We start from the raw sequence: 17710 nt of genomic DNA, 5'->3' as shown, positions 1-17710 counted from the left end.
ACACGACTGAAACAACTCAATACAACAGTGACGTAAATACTTATTCTCTTAAATAACAGGGAGTCACTGGAGTTCTAGAGCAGGAGAGTGAGGTGAAGAGATCAACACATAAGGAAATTTAGACTAATATCACTCATGACAATAAAGAGAATCATCTTGGTATTAAGAGAGCAGGTCAGGTTTACATAAGACTTTACAAAAATAATCTCATTTCTCTCTCACAAAGCCCTAGGAGGCAGGCACTGTTATTATTTCATTTTAGATGAAGACAATGAGGTGGAGAGAAGTAGAGAAGCAGACGTAAGAGAAAGAGAGGTCCAGGCCAAAGATTCTTGGCAATTCAAGAAAGGCAACCACTTTAACCACCATCTAGCGAGGACTTACCATGTGTGTGTGTCCGCGCGTGCGTGAGTGTCTGTGTCCCCATCCCCCTATGCTTGGCAAAATTCTGCCAGACATGGGAAACACACCTAAAAAATAGAACTCAACACCGGGCATCAGTCATCATCTGAGACAACAGCCCTAAAATCAAAGACACAGAAAGCAATGCAGTTGGACTACTCCGTCTGGAGATGGAAAGGACAGGAAGCTAGACCACTACCGAGACCAGTATCAGAGCTCTGTACCTCCCAATCGGCCACTCCTTTAACTTATCATTCTACCCTATGCCTGGACCAGTATAGGAATGATGAATACATGCTGGGCACCTAAAAGATCGCAGATGTTCCAAAGTTTTAAGGGACCTCAGAGAGACCATCCATTTGGCCTTCCCTATTATTTTCCAGAGGAAGAAACTGAGATCCATAGCAAAAAAAAAAAAAAAAAAGGTGACTTGCTTCAGCAAAGAGAGTGAGCGACGGAGCCAGGCTAGCTCAGAGCCCAGGCCTCTGGCATCTCATGACTTTTCCTATTATGCCTCAGATAACTCTAGAAAAGGGACTCTCTGCAGCAAGTCTAAGTAGCACTGACAACATAGGAGAGGGGAAACTCACTCGTCAAAGTTGGCGTAGTCATTCTTTGCTTCCAGCCACATGTACAAAAATATGGATGACATACATAACGTTGCAACCAGGAAGGGGAAAAATATCTTATCTCCCTGGGAAAGAAAAGAAAATTAGCCTGGCTTATCTCTGATTTAGTAGTCCTGAAGAAATCTCAACATATCCTTTTCAAAGAGAGGCAAATGAATTTTCCACACAGGTGCGATAGTATGAATAAATACCAAAAACGGAGGCAATCCCATGATCTATGTGTGCATGTGTGCACATGTGCATGTGTGTATTGGGAGGGGACAGATCAGCTACAGACTTCCTTTTTTAATGTTTGGCTCAGATTACTATTAAATTGGGTGTTCATAGAATGATAAAGTTCAGAACTGGGAGGGAATTAGTGAAGAGACCACAGAACTTAGCTCTAGAAATGCCCTTAAACACAGATCTGAAAGACATGTGAACAATCATCTAAGTACAAACTCTTTGCTTTTTAAAAATATTTATTTTTAGTTTTCAACATTCATTTCCACAAGATTTTGAGTTCCAAATTTTCTCATCTCACCCCTCCCCCCCACCCTGAGACACCATGCATTCTGATTACCCCTTCCCCTAATCTGCCCTCCCTTCTATCACACCCCCTCCCATCCCTTATCCCCCATCTCCTCTATTTTCCTGTAGAGCAAGATAGATTTCTATACCCCATTACCTTTATTTCTTATTTCCCAGTTGCATGTAAAAACAATTTTTAACATTCATTTTTAAAACTCTGAGTTCCAACTTTTCTTCCTTTCTCCCTCTCCTCACCCATCCCCCCACTGAGAAGGCAAGCAATTCATAGGTTACACATGTGTAGTTATGCAAAAGACTTCTGTAACAGTCATATTGTAAAAAACTATTTCCCTCCATCCTTTCCTGATCCCCAGACAGACTTCCTCAAGTGTTTACTTCTAATTACCCCCTCTCCTCCTATTTGCCCTCCCTTCTATCATCCCACTCACACCCCACTTAATCCCTTTCTCCCCTACTTTCCTGTAGCATAAGATAGATTCTCACGTCAAATTAAGTATGCAATGTTATTCCCTTCTTAAGCTAAATGTGATGAGGGTAAGCTCCACTTTTCCCCTCTCACCTCCTTCCTTGTGCCCCTCCATTGAAAAAGCTTTTTCTTGCCTCTTTTGTGACAGATAATTTGTCCCATTCAATTTCCCCCTTTCTCCTCCCAATATATTCCTCTGTCATCCCTTAATTTTATTTTTTTAGATATCATCCCTTCCTATTCAACTCACCCATGTACCCTCTGTCTATATGTGTATAATCCCTCCAACTACCCAAATACTGAGAAAAGTCTCAAGAGTTACAATATTATCTTTTCATGTAGCAATGTAAACAGTTCAACTTTAGTAAGTCTTAATGATTTCTCTTTCCTGTTTACTTTTTCATGCTTCTCTTGATGCTTGTATTTGAAAGTCAAATTTTCTATTCAACTCTGGTCTTTTCATCAAGAATGCTTGAAAGTCCCCTAATTCAGGCCATGGAAGAGCTCGAAAAGAATTTTAAAATTCAAGTAAAGAGAAGTAGAGCAAAAATTCAAAAGAGAAGTGAGAGTAATGCAAGAAAATAATGAAAAATGAGTCAGCTGCTTGCTAAAGGAGACCCAAAAAATGCTGAGGAAAATAACACTTCAAAAAATAGACTAACCCAAGTGCCAAAAGAGATCCAAAAAGCCAATGAGGAGAAGAATGTCCCAAAAAGCAGAATTGGCCATATGGAAAAGGAGAACCAAAAGTTTACTGAACAAGATAATTCCTTCAAGATTAGAAATGGAGCAGATGGAAGCTAATGACTTTATGAAAAATCAAGAAATTATAAAAAAAAACAAAAACAAAAGAATGAAGAAAGAAATATCTCATTGGAAAAACAACTGACCTGGAAAATAGATCCAGGAAAGACAATTTAAAAATTATGGGACTGCCTGAAAGCCATGATCAATAAAGGAGCCCAGACATCATCTGTCATGACATTATCAAGGAAAAGTGCCCTAGAACCAGAGTGTAAAATAAATAAATATTGAAAGAATCCACCAATCACCTCCTGAAAGAGATCCCAAAAGACAATCTCCTAGGAATATTGTAGCCAAATTCCAGAGTTCCCAGGTCAAGGGGAAAATACTGCAAGCAGCCAGAAAGTGTATTGTGGAAATACAATCAGGATAACACAAGAATAAACAGCTTCTACATTAAGAGATCAAAGAGCTTGGAATATGATATTCTAGTAGTCGAAGGAGTTAGGATTAAAACCAACAATCACCTAACCAGCAAAACTGAGTATAATACTTCAGGGGAAAAAGTGGTCATTTAATGAAATAGAGGATTTTCAAACAAATCCTTTGCTTTACAGATTCCAAGATCACAGATCAAGAGCAAGAAGGGACCTCAGAGGTCATTGAGTCTAACTACTCATTTTACCAATAAGTAAACTGAGGCCCAGAGAAGTAACATGATTTCTTTCTTCTGAAGATGATATACTAAGTAAGTGAAAGATCTAGTACTTGAAACTCAGGTCCTCTAACTCCAGATCCAGCTTTCTTTTCCACCAATCCCCTTTGTGTACTACTACCACCCTCAAACCTAAATGAATCTAAATCTAAAGCTCAAGAATGTTAGGTGGCTCTGAAAACTACACAGCGAATAAATCCCAGGCCTATGACTAGACACCAGATCTTCTGACCCCCAACCCTAGGGCTCTTTCCAGTGTCTCTCAAAACGTTTCCTAACATTATTCAATTCTTGAAAGGAAGGGAAGAAGCATTTATTAGATATGCCTACTGAGCTAAGCACTTTACAAGTATCTCATGGGATCATCACAACCACCCTGAGAAGTGAGTGTTAGTATTTATCCCCATTCTCCAGGTGAAAAAACAGAGGGAGGCAAAAGTTAAGCAAACTGCCCAGGATCACATAGCTAGTAAGTATCTGAGGATGGCCTTGAAGTCTGGTCATAGAGCCAAACAGCTATCTCTAGGATTTCCGATTGGGAGAGAAGGAGTAGAATCTATTTTGAAGCAGAGTTTTAGGGGAAAAATAACTGATCTCCTTAAAAGGAAAACACTTAACACATGTACACCCAAAGAACACACCTGAGGAGGCAGAGCCAAGATGGCAGAGTGAGAGCAACTACTTACCTAAGCTCTTAGACAAACTTCTTCAGATACCTCTAAAAAGAGAATCTGACCAAATTTGGGGGCAGTCCAGGCAGTTTGGAGGACCAGCAGAGCCAAGCAGCAAGTGACAGCTGCTGAGCACCAGGTATCAGTTGCAGCAGCTCCTGAGATTATCGATCCACAGATTAAACATCTGTAAGTCACCTACTTGAACTTCTGGGAGCCAAAATGGCAGAGTGATCAGTAGGTGCTCTCTCCCTGCTCCCCTTGTTGACTTTGAAAGAACCACAAAATATTTCCCCAGAAAAATCCTGGATCCATGGGATCAGCACAAAGGGCAAACAATCTCATAAAAGCACGAGGCTAGGAAAATAACTAAGGGAGATTTCTCTTACTGTGGCGGAGGCAAACTGGAAGGAGAGGAACCCTGGGGAGAAGGGTGGAAACTTGCACTAGGACCCAGGCATGCCTCAGTGCTCCAGGGAAAAAGGAAGACAATAGGGCAGCTGGGATCACCAACCCCTGAGCTTGCCTTTCCTCCAGCTCATCTGAGGAGATCTCTCCTGAATAGACCACCCCTCCCTCAACACTTAACAAGCTAGCCCCAGGGCTGATCCAGGGAAACACTAAACAAAAAGTAAAAAAGGCACCTGGTGCTTTGCTTTTTCACACCAGTCAGCTCAACACCAGATTCTCCAGCTTCTAACCGAAAGAACCAGAGGCCACAACACACAATGTCTCACCCAGCATGAGAAAGAAGAAGCAAAGCAAGCAGGAAAAGACCACAGAATCTTTCTATGGAGACAAGGACCAAAACATGAATACCAAAGAGGTCAGTAGTGAGACTATACTTCCATCTGAAACTTCAGAAGGGACTATGAACTGCTCGCATGCACACAAAGCTCTCCTGGAACAGCTGAAGAAGGAAATAGAAGAAAAAATGGCCAATGATTTTAAAGGTATGAAAAAAGAATTCGCTGAAGAGAACAGCTCTTTAAAAAGGAAAATTGAACAAATGGAAAACCACAAAACCTAACCAAGAAAATTGGACAAATGGAAAAGGAAGTACAAAAACTGGAGAAAATAATTCCTTAAAAGGAATAATTGGACAGATGGAAAAGGAGATGCACAAGTTAACCAAAGAAAGCAATTTGGTAAAAATTAGAATTGGGCAAGTAGAAACTAATGACTCTATGAGACATCAAGAATCAGTCAAACAAAATCTAAAGAATGAAAAGACAGAAGAAAACGTAAAATATCTAAATTGGAAAAACAACTGACTTAGAAAATAGATCCAGGAGAGATAATTTAAGAATTATTGGCCTACTAGAAAGCCATGATGACAAAAAGTCTAGAGAAAAAAATCTTCCAAGAAATCATCGAGGAAAACTGCCCAGAAGTGCTAGATCCAGAGGGAAAAATAGTCATCGAAAGAATCCACCATTCACCTCCCAATAGGGATCCCAAACTAAAAACAACAAGAGAAATTGTTGCCAAATTCCAGAACTATCAAGTGAAGGAGAAAATACTACAGGCAGCCAATAAGAAACCATTCAAATACCAAGGAGCTACAGTCAGGATCACACAGGACCTTGCAGCTTCTACATTAAAACACTGAAGGAATTGGACTATGATATTCCTTAAGTCAAAGGAGCTGGAACTACAACCAAGGATCAATTATCCAGCAAAGTTCAGCATAACATTTCAGGCAAGAAGTGGACATTCAATGAAATAAGGGATTTCCAGACCTTCCTGACAAAAGGCCAGAACTCAATAGAAAATTGGAGCTCTAAATGCAGGTTTCAAGAGAGGCATAAAAAGGTAAACCAGGGAATTGTTACTCAATTTGGGCAAACTGTTTACCTCCCTATAAGGGAAGACAATACTTGTTAATCTTGAGAATTTTACATTTATTATGAAATATAAAAGGGATATACGTAGACAGAGGGAACGGGTATAAAGTAAATGACGTGATGATAAAAATGTGATTTAAGCATGTGAAGGGACTGTAACAGGAGATGTGAAAAAGAGGAAGCAGAAAATGGTACATAGGAAGAAGTACAAAATTATGATAGAGGGAAAGATGGAAGGGAGATGAGCATTGCTTGATTTGGTTAAAGGAGGGAACAATGAACTGAAGTATATAAATCTAACTAGCTCTATAGGCAGTAGGAGGGGAAGGGGGAAGAAAGGGCAAGGGAAGCTAAAAGGGAAGGAAGACATAGTAAGAGTATAAGGGGGCAAAAGGGAGGGGGGACTGAAAGAAGGAAGAGAAGACTGTGGGAGGTGGTGGTCAAAAGTGAAAACTCTATTGAAGAGGGGAAGGGAGACAGGAGAACTAAAAGCACAAATGGTAGGAAAGAGGATGGAGGGAAAGACAGATTGTAATCATAACTGTGAATGTGAATGGAATGAATTCTCTCATAAAACGGAGACAGATAGCAGAATGGATTAAAAGTCATAATCCAACAATATGTTGTTTACAAAAAAGACACAGGATAAAGGTAAAAGGTCAGAGCAGAATATATTGTGCTTCAGCTGATGTAAGAAAAGCAGAGGTAGCAATCCTAATCTCAGACAAAGCAAAAGCAGAAATAGAGCTAATCAAAAGAGATAAAGAAGGAAATTATATCCTGCTAAAAGGCACTATAGACAACGAAGCAATACCATTACTAAACATGTAAGCTCCAAGTAGTGTAGCATCCAGATTCTTAGAGGAGAGGTTAGGGGAGTTGCAGGAAGAAATAGACAGCAAAATTATACTAGTGGGGGACCTCAACCTCTCCCATCTCTGAACTTGATAAATCCAACCTCCAAGTAAACAAGAAAGAAGTTAAGGAGGTAAATAAAACTCTGGATAAGGTAGATATGATAGATCTCTGGAGAAAACAGAATGGGGATAAAAAGGAATATACCTTTTTCTCAGCAGTACACATGGCACATATACAAAAACTGACCATGTTCTAGGGCATAAAAACCTCACAATGCAATGTAGAATGGCAGAGATAGTCAATGCATCCTTCTCAGATCATAATGCAATAAAAATTATATGTAATAAAAGGCCATGGAAAGATAAACCAAAAATTAATTGGAAACTAAATAATCTAATCCTAAAGAAGAAGTGGGTTAAACAACAACAAATCATAGAAACAATCAACAACTTCATTCAAGAGAATGACAATCATGAGACAACCTACCAAATCTTGTGGGATACTGCAAAAGTAGTTATTAGGGGAAGTTTTGTATCTTTGAATGCCTACATGAGTAAAATAAAGAAAGAGGAGATCAATGACTTGGGCATGAAGGTGAAAAAGTTAGAAAAAGAACAAACTGAAAATGCCCAAGTAAATACCAAATTAGAAATACTGAAAACCAAAGGAGAGATTAATAAAATTGAAATTAAGAAAATCATTGAACTAAATGAAACTAATAGTTGGTTTTATGAAAAAACTAATAAAATTGATTAATCCTTGGTCAATTTGATTTAAAAAAGAAAGAAAACCAAATTACCAATATCAAAAATGAAAGGGGTAAACTCACCTCCAATGAGGAAGAAATTAAAACAATAATCAGAAATTACTTTGCCCAACTTTATGCCCACAAATTCAACAATCTAAATGAGATGGACTAGTATTTTAAAAAACACAAATTGCCCAGATTAGCAGAAGAGGAAGTTGAATACTTAAACAACCCCATCTCAAAAAAAGAAACTGAACAAGCCATCAATGAACTCTCTAAGAAAAAATCTCCAGGGCCGAATAGATTTACAAGTGAATTCTATCAAACATTTAAAGAACAGTCAATTCCAATACTATATAGACTTATTTGGGAAAATTGGGGAAGAAGTCCTCCCAGATTCTTTTTATGATACAAATATGGTTTTGATACCTAAACCAGGAAGAGACAAAACAGAGAAAGAAAATTATAGATATGAATACAAATGCAAAAATTTTAAATAAGATTTTAGCAAAAAAAATACAGCAACTTATCACAAGAATAATACATTATGGTCAGGTAGGATTCATACCAGGAATGCACGGATGTTTCAATATTAGGAAAACTATTAGCATTATCGATCCTATCAATAACAAAACTAACAGAAAACACATGATTGTCTCAATAGATGCAGAAAAAGCTTGACAAATTACAACATCCATTCCTATTAAAAAATACTGGAGAACATAGGAATATCACCACTGTTATTCAATATGGTACTAGAAATGTTAGCTGTAGCAATTAGACAAGATAAAGAAATCGAAGGAATTAGAATAGGCAAAGAAGAAACTAAGTTATCACTCTTTGCAGATGATATGATGATATACTTAGAGAATCCCAGAGATTCAAGTAAAAAAACTACTTGAAATAATAAACAACTTTGGCAAAGTTGCAGGTTACAGAATAAACCCGCACAAATCTTCTGCATTTCTATATATTCGTAACAAAGACCAACAGCAAGAGATAGAAAGAGAAATTCCATTTAAAGCTAGGGCAGACACTATAAGATATTTGGGAATTTACCTGCCAAAACAAACCCAGGGACTATATCCACACAATTGCAAGACACTTTTCACATAAATAAAGTCAGATCTAAGCAAGTGGAAAAATACTGCTTATGGGTAGGCTGAGCCAATATAATAAAAATGATAATTCTACCTAAATTAATTTACTTATTTAGTGCCATATCAATTAAGCTATCAGATAATTATTTTCTAGAGCTGGAAAAAATAATATCAAAATTCATCTGGAAGAACAAAAGGTCCAGAATTTCAAGGAGACTAATGAAAATAAATGCTAGAGAAGATGGCCTAGCTCTACCAGATTTCAAATTGTATTACAAAACAGCAATTATCAAAATCACTTGGTACTGATTAAGAAACAGAGGATTAGACCAATGGAATATGCTAATATGCTAAGTACTCAAAACATAGTAGGCAATGAATATAGCAATCTACTGTCTGATAAGCCCAAGGACCCCAGCTTCTTGGATAAGAACTCACTGTTTGACAAAACTTGCTGGGAAAACTGATAACAGTGTGACAGAAAGTGGGCATAGACCAATGCCTGACACTGTACACAAGAGTAAAGTCCAAATAGGTACACGATCTAGGTATAAAGATTGATACTATGGATAAATTGGTGGAGCAAGGAATAATTTATCAGATTTATGGAGAAGGGAAGAATTGACTAAAGAAGAGATAGAAAACATTATTAAGTACAAGATGGATAATTTTGATTACATTAAACTGAAAAATTTTTGCACAACCAAACCCAATGCAACCAAGATTCGTAGGGATTCAGAAAACTGGGAAAGAATTTTTGTAGCTAGCATCTGCGATAAAGGGCTCATTTCTAGAATATAGAGAACAGAGTCAAATGTACAAAAATATAAATCATTCTCCAATTGATAAATGGTCAAACGATATGAACAGGCAGTTTTCAGAGGAAGAAATTAAAGCTATCTGCAGTCATATGAAAAAATGCTCTAAATCACTATTGATTAGGGAGATGCAAATCAAAACCACTTTGAGATTGGCAAAAATGACAGAAGAGGAAGATGATAAATGTTGGAGAGGATGTGGGAGAGCTAGAACACTAATTCATTGTTGGTGGAGTTCTGAGCTGATCCTACCATTCTGGAAAGCAATTTGGAACTATGCCCAAAGGGCTACAAAAACATGCATACCCTTTGACCCAGCAATACCACTTCTAGGACTGTATCCCAAAGAGATCATAAAAATGGGAAAGGGTCCCACACGTACAAAAATATTTATAGCAGCACTCTTTGTGGTGGTCAAAAATGAGAAATCAAGGGGATGCCCATCAATTGGGGAATGACTGAATAAATTATGGTATATGAATGTAATGGAATACTATTGTGCTATAAGAACTGATGAACAGGAAGACTTCAAAGAAGCCTGGAAAGACTTATAATGATCTGATGCGGAGTGAAAGGAGCAGAACCAGGAGAACTTTGTGCACAGCAACGACCACAGTGTGTGAGAGATTATTCTGGTAGACTTGGAACTTCATTGCAATGCAAGGACTTAAAAAAATTCTCAATGGTCTTTTAAGGCAAAATACCTTTCAGATCCAGAGAAAGAACTATGGAATTCAAATGCAGAATGTAGCAGATCATTTTTTGTGTGTATATGATTTCTCTCATTCATTTTAATTCTTCTACACAGCATGACTAGAGTGAAAATGTATTTAATAGGAATGTATGTGTAGAACCTATATAAAATTGTATGCTGTCTCAGGGAGGGAGGGAGAAGGGGGAGAGGGAAAATTGAAGTTATATGGTAGTAATTGTAAGAACACTGAAAATTAAAAAAATTAAAAATTTAAAAAAAAACAAAACACCCAAAATGACTTAGCCAGGAGTGTTATATCAGGGGCATGCTAATGAACCCTTTTATAATGCTGATTAGGAGGCAAGTGTGCTGGGAAAAAACACCAGATCAGGAAATGTATAGAATTATCTAATTTAGAAGAGTTAGGAGTCTCAAAGATTTCCAGCCTTCATATCATCATCCTAGGGGTCTTTCTCTGGGCACACTCCTGTCCAGAGCTTTTTAACCTAGGGTCTGTAAACTTGCTTAAAAAAATAAAATACACACACATATTCCAATAGCTTTTATAATATAATTGGTTTCCTTTCTAATCAGCTGTCTCTTATTTTGTGCATCTAAAAACATGATGCTGAAAAGGGGACCACAGGCTTCACCAGACTGACCACCAGAAAGGCCTATAGTACAGAAACAGGTAGGAATCCCTGACTTAGGCTTAATATCCTTCCTAATATGTTAGCACTCAGAACAAAACTCAATACTCCCATACGTGGTCAGGCCAGGACCTGGGTTCATTAGAACAGACTCTGCCACTGACTCTGGTTGAGGAAAGGGTATCCAAGTTCCTATGGCCTTAATTTCCCAAGTTATATAATTGCAGAATACGAATACCAACTCTGTCCACCTCACAAAAGTTGTAAAAACAAAAATTAGATGAAAAAAATTTCGGAGGAAAAATATTTGATTGCTATGAAAATGATAATCATATAAATTCTGGGCTCTACTTTATGGAGTTGTTAGGCTTACTTATTGTGTGCCCTCGGTTTAGCCATGTCACTACTGTAAGTCTTAATTTTCTCATCTATAAAATGGGCTATTCCTGTTGCGAGGGTCCAATAAGATGTTATATGGGATGTGTTTTGATCACTACAAAGCACAACATCAATGTGAACCAGTCCTACAAATGGTCAGTACCACTCATTTTTCACAGAATATTGAAGTTGGTAAGGTTCTTGGATATCATCTAGTCCAACTTTTACCAAGAAAACTTCTTGAATCTGAAGACTGGGGATCTGAGGTGTGGGCCAAACAGCTTCTCGTGAAGCTGCCAGCAGTATGCCTTCTCCTCAAGAGCTGTTTTTCAGGGACTGCTATTGTGCATCCTTCGCTAAATGTCCTTAGGATACTCCTTGCTCGAAAGAAAGGTTAAGCAATCTTTCTTGGTTGGAGACAATCACAAGATGGATATTAAAGAGAAAGTAGAAGCTCTGTCTATACCATAATCAGAACTGAAGGAATGCTTTGGAAAGAAACGTAGCAAAGAATCTAAAGCATTTTGCCTGTAAGGAAAGCATCCCTTTTCACTGCATCCCCCATGCTTTGTTAAAGAAATATTTTCAAGCAGCAATGAGGATTAGAGACTATATCCTATGGGTACCCATTTTTGGATGAACTAGGAATATTTACCCTGAAATATCCAAGAATTATCTTTTCCCAAGGATCTTTAAAATATGTTCCCCTAGAATTGGGAGAGGCACTTTTGGTCAAGTCAAATGATATTTATTATGTACCAGGAGCTAGACTAAGTATTAGGGATGAAAAGTAAACGTTAAAGACAGTCCCTTCCTTATTTGGGCATTATCTATTTTAGGATAGCCATTACAAAGTTCTTTTATATGTTATGAAAATTATACCTTGTAATTCACTCTCTTTCTCACCCCCTATTCTCAAGGACCAAGCATGGCATAAGGTAAGGATTCATAACCTAGCGGCCTTAGATAGATTTCCAGGGGTTCATGAACTTGGATGGGAAAAAACACATCTTTCTTTTCACTGATTTTTAACTGAAATTTACTATTTCCTTCCATCATAAATGGAGACAGTAAACATTCTAAGAAGTTTCATAACACAAAAAAAGGTTAGGACTGGTGCGTGGGAAGGGTAAAGGGCACTAGGTTTGAAGTCAGACCTAACTGTTTCCAAAATCCAACTTGAGACACCTACTAGTTGTGTGTGATCCTACACACAAAATCCTCTCAGAGCCTTAGCTTCTTCATCTGTAAAATTAAGCTGGTAGCTTCTCAAGTCCCTTCTAGCTCTCAACCTATGAGAATATGATCCTAGGTCTTATTTCTCTACAACACAGATACTTGAGGAAAGCCCAGTTATGTGTCCTACTCCCAAGTCTTCTACTGCCCAAGCTAACCACTTCTAATTCATCCAGCTACTACCCAAACAGCAGTCCCTGATTCCCTATTCTACTTGTCAACATCCTTCTTAAAACACAGCAGCAAGCTGAATACTGATATATGTATAATCTGATCACAGCAGAAAATGGGAATCTCCCTTGTTCTAGTCATTAAATTTCTTTGTCAGCCTGTGAGCCTTAGTTTTCTTACCTGTTAAAATTGATTACCCTGTCCTGAGGCTTCAGTGAGATGCTGTTGTATGTGCTATGTGTTTTGTTAACTACGAAATACAATATAAATGTGAATTAATTCTATAAATAGTCTGTACTATTCATTTTCACAGAACATTGGAGCTAGAAAGGACCTAAGGTTATCATCCCAATCCAACTTGTACCAAGAAAACTTCCTAGATTTAAAGACTGGAGATCTTAGGCAGCATGTCTAAAATTTGTTTCACTGGCATTTTGTAAAAGATGGCTTATGTTGTTCTCCAAACATTTCACATCTGGGCATCCAATCTCCCCAGCCAGAGAGCAAAAGTTACTTAGATTGCTTAGACTACTCAACTGTAGAATAAGGAACTTTGATTAGATAATAATCTCTAAAGCTTCTTCCAATTGTGATATTCTGTGAGGGTACAGAGTCCAACCCTTCAACATTCTAACAAGCTGTATGGCAATACTGGCTCACTCGTGCCTCTTTTGGGAAGCTCCAGTCAGTCCTCGGGGCTAGAGTCAGGGGGAAAAGGAACCCTGTTATGTTCGCTGCGTTTCACTTTGTGACAAGTGAAAGGACAAAGGAGGAGAATGGCGAGGTAAGAGGAAGAGGTACCTAAGTGGTGCAGTGGATGGAAGGCAGGGCCTGGAGTCAGGAAGACTCAAATTCAAATCTAAACTCAGTTGCTTCCTAGATACATGATGCTAGATCAGTCAACTCAACCTCTTTACCTCAGTTTTCTCATCTGTAAAATGAAAATGTGCTTTGAGCACCTACCTCCCAAGGTTGTTGCAAGGATCAAATGAGAACAAGTTAAAAAGCACTTAAGCACAGTACCTGATATGTAATAGGCAATTCATAAACACTTCCTTTCAAGAAGAGGGGATAGAAAAAGGAAAGACATCCAAATATTAAAAGGGCAAGAAGAAACGTCCTTCAGGAAGGACATTAATAAGCCAAAGAACCAGAAGGCTAGAGCCTATTATCAAGGAAAACTGATACTCTTCAAAGAGATTCCCAAAGGAAATCTCTTAGGGATATTGTAGTCAAATTTCAGAGTTCCCAGGTCAAGGAGAATATACTGCAAAGTAGCCAGAAAGAAAAAATTTGAGTATTATGGAAACACAATCAGGATAACACAAGATCTAGTAGCTTCTATTTAAGGGATCAAAGAGCTTGGAATATGATATTCTGCTAAGTCAAAGGAGCTAGGATTACAAACAAGAATCACCTACCCAGCAAAACTGAGTATAATACTTCAGGGGAAAAAAATGGACATTTAATGAAATAAATATCAGAGCTGTATAGAAAAGATGACTTTCAAATACAAGAATCAAGAGAAGTATGAAAAAGTAAACAGAAAAAGGAAATAAGGAACTTATTAAAGTTGAACTGTTTGCATTTCTACATGGAAAGATGATATATGTAACTCCTGAGACCTTTCATAATATTAGGGGAGAGGAATATTTTGTAAGGAGAAAGAAAGAGATTGAATGGGGCAAATTCTCATAAAAAAGCAAGAAAAAAGCTTTTACAATGGAGAAGGGGGAGGTGTGAGGGAATGAATGAACCTTACTCTTACAGGATTTGTCTTAAGGAGAGAATAGCATACACACTCATTTAGGCATCCTACCCTACAAGAAAATAGGGACATGGGGGGGGGGGGAATAACAGAAGGGTGGGCAGATTGGGGGGAGTAGGAAGTCTGAAGTAAATGCTTTTGAAAAGAGACTGTAAAGGAGAGAATAAAATAGGAGGGCCGGATAGGATGGAGGGAAATAGTCTTCCCCAACATGACTATTATGGAAGTGTTTTGCATAACTACACAAGTATAACCTATATTGAATTGCTTGCCTTCTCAGTGAGGATGTGTGGGAAGCAAAGAAGGAAGAGAATTTATAACTCAAAGTTTTAAAAACAAATATTAAAAATTGGGGTGTAAGATGGGTGGGCAGACTCGGGGGAAGGGGTAAGCAGAATGCAGGCCACTTCGGGGTGGGGGAGAAGGGAGAGATGGGGAGAAAATTTGGAACTCAAAATCTTGTGTAAATAAATGTTGAAGACTAAAATAAATTAATCCAAAACAACAACAAATCAGAATGGTAAAAATTCCTGAATTCATCTCTGGGAGGATTAGTTGGAGGAACTTTATTCTAGAGTCAAAAGGGAGTAACAGGACATAATGGAGGTCTTCAAGGATTTGATAGGTGTCATATAGAATAACTCGACTTATTCCAGTTGGGTTTTAGGAAGTGCAACTTTGCAAATTAAGGTTTTAACAATTAGGCTTAACCAGAAAATAGGAGGAGATGCCTTGGAATGTTATAGACCTCCTTAGAGGTCTTCAGGCTCAGGTTGGATATCCATTTGTCAGGGACATGGTGGTAGAAACTTTCTTTGGATAAGGGCTGAGGTCTCTTCCAACTCTGTAATCCTGTGACTCCATGGTGAGACAGATGTTCTCTGTTCATTCTTGCTCAGGGGTGGTAAGTGGGAATTTCAGTCTCCAAATACCCCATTTTTGTCTTTTTGATCACCCCCAAGCTGCCCTCAGGAGAAATGGGGGAAGGGAGGTCCTTGTACTTGAAGGGAAGTGCTTCCCCTACCAGCCCTTACCCTCAAACAGCAAGCATTATCAGTCTCTAGCTCAAACCACTGATAGCGTCTCCAGCGGCAACTGTACAGGCCCTGCAGGAGAGTGATGAAGTGACGTCGTTCATATTGCTGGCTTATCTTCCGCCTCACCTTCTTTATTTTGCTCATGTTCAGTATGTTAGGATCAAAAACCCTGCTCTGCTCAGGCAGTGAAAGCAGCCGTGTCTCTGGAAGGACCAAGGTTGAGAGGATCAAGGTCTGGGATTTTGGCCAAGTCAGTCTCTAACCTGGTTTCCAACTCCTATAACCCAACAGGAAGTCACCCCTCCCCATAAGGTATGGCCTTGGACTAAGAACCGAAGATAGGGACTACTCCAATACAAATATACTATGTGGTCCTTTGCTAATTTGCTGTGTGGCCAATCCCCCAAATTAGGTTCAATTATTTTCCATAAAATTGATCAGGCCTAGTGTCACTTGGCTTTACTCTTTGCTTCTGGGGAGTTTGAGGCTGGTGGATCACTTGAGTTCTAGGGTTCTGGGATAAGTCAGTTAGATAGCCGTAATAGGTTGTACATTAACAATAAGAATTCACCATCCTGTCTAAAGAAGAGCAAAGGCCCATCTGTCAGTGAGACTGGATCTGTGAATGGCTGCTGTATTTCAAAGCTTAGAAGAGATGGGCAGTCCAAATCTCAAAAAAATTTTTTTCCTTTTAACTGAAATGATGATACCCTACACACTAGTTATAGTTGTAAAGATTCAATGAGATAACTGATGGGGAGATGCTTTGAAAAGTTAAAACTGGCATACAACAGAGACAGGGACTAGATTTGTGGTTTAATTAGTATGAGGAAATCCCTGGTGAGGAAACATCCTCTACAAATAGAGGTCAGCATCTTCTCTGCCCTTTCTAGCTACAGAGGGTTGATGGGACACCAAGAGTTAAATGGCTTGCCCAACCAAGGCTAAACAGCCAGTGTGAGCCTTCTTGACTCCCAGGCCAGCTTTCTACCCACTACTACACAGTACTGTCAGTAACAGCAAAAGTAGTAGTAGTAGATAATAATCTAGGACCCTTTCTATCATATGACACTGTCCCTCTAGCTTTTAAGACAGGATACTTTTTAAAAATGGACTATTTGGGACATCTCCCTCTCCCCAAAAAATACATCCACTGAGTGCCCCTTACTCTGTTTTGCCACCTTGACAAACAACCATCCAAATAAACACAGCTTGATCGTAATGCTGGGGATGGTGTCACCTGCAGTTATCTGTATGTGATGTTTCTGTGTGTCCATCTTTTTCACACACGCATATCTGCAAAGGCCTTTAAAGTTAGGCAGAGTTTTTTCTTTTTTTAATTCTTCTGGGGATGCTCTAGTCCTGAACAGAAGGTATTCAACTTTGCATAATTAACAATAGACTAGGAAATGTTCATTTATTAATTATATGGATGACAGGTGGGCTTGGTGATCTCTAAACGGGGCTACATGATTTCTTGGGGCCCCAGTTACCTGGGAGAACTGTAATCTTGTTTTTCTTCCGAGTAGAGGAACTCATTATTTCAAATCCTAGTAGAGTAGCCTGATTTTTTAAAACAAGAAGAAACAGTAAAAAAGGAATCAGGAAATAATAATGATGACTATGATGACAATAATGTTAGGATGATGTGATAATTACATATAATATTATGTGATAATACTATAAGAGGATACGAATAGCATTTATATAGTACTTTGCAATTTACTATTCCCATTTTACAGATGAGGAAAACAAGACTTGGGAAGGTAAAGTAACTTGTCCAGACAATGCCAGACCCCAAGTCTTCCAGAGTCCAAACCTAGGACCCTATGTAAACCAAATGAATTCCTGCCCTAGAAGAAGCAATTTGGCAAAGGAGGAAGTGTGTCAATAACTGTGCTGTTACCATGTTTATTCGTGTTAGTTCATAAGGACTAGGAAAGATTAAGAGGTAAGTATTAGGTTCACACAAGTAGTAAATACCAGAGTGAGAACTAGAACCAAACTCCTCTGACCATGAATTGAATGGTCTTTTCCATAGACCCTTTGAAATAGTATTGCATTTCTTTTTCTTAAAGGACCACTATGAAAAATTTGTAGTTAACATGCAACAAATATGCTTCACAAGCTAAGGAGACACAGAAAAATTCTATGAAGTAACAGGTATGCACTTGAAAATAAAATCAACATTTTGGGGGGGTTGAGGAAAACAGAAAGGAAAAACAGGCGAAATGGTTCAGAAATAAG

General features: G+C 38.4%; 1 protein-coding gene across 1 annotated transcript in view; it reads right to left on the bottom strand.

Annotated features, from left to right (window-relative positions):
- Nucleotides 1–17710, bottom strand: part of GDPD4 (glycerophosphodiester phosphodiesterase domain containing 4) — a 105621-nt gene that overhangs the window by 76073 nt on the left and 11838 nt on the right. Inside the window, exons 3-5 of the mRNA XM_072615663.1 lie at nt 16957–17026; nt 15461–15666; nt 993–1096 (exon numbers count right to left, since the gene is read on the bottom strand). Coding sequence (XP_072471764.1) covers nt 993–1096; nt 15461–15666; nt 16957–17002 — 356 coding nt within the window. The 5' untranslated portion in view covers nt 17003–17026. The remainder of the gene's footprint in view (nt 1–992; nt 1097–15460; nt 15667–16956; nt 17027–17710) is intronic.

The sequence above is a fragment of the Notamacropus eugenii genome, chromosome 5 (genome assembly GCF_028372415.1).
Source record: "Notamacropus eugenii isolate mMacEug1 chromosome 5, mMacEug1.pri_v2, whole genome shotgun sequence".
Classification (NCBI taxonomy): Eukaryota; Metazoa; Chordata; class Mammalia; order Diprotodontia; family Macropodidae; genus Notamacropus; species Notamacropus eugenii.
The sequence above is the reverse complement of the archived record's forward strand: the minus strand, read 5'-3'. Positions and strand labels throughout refer to the sequence as shown.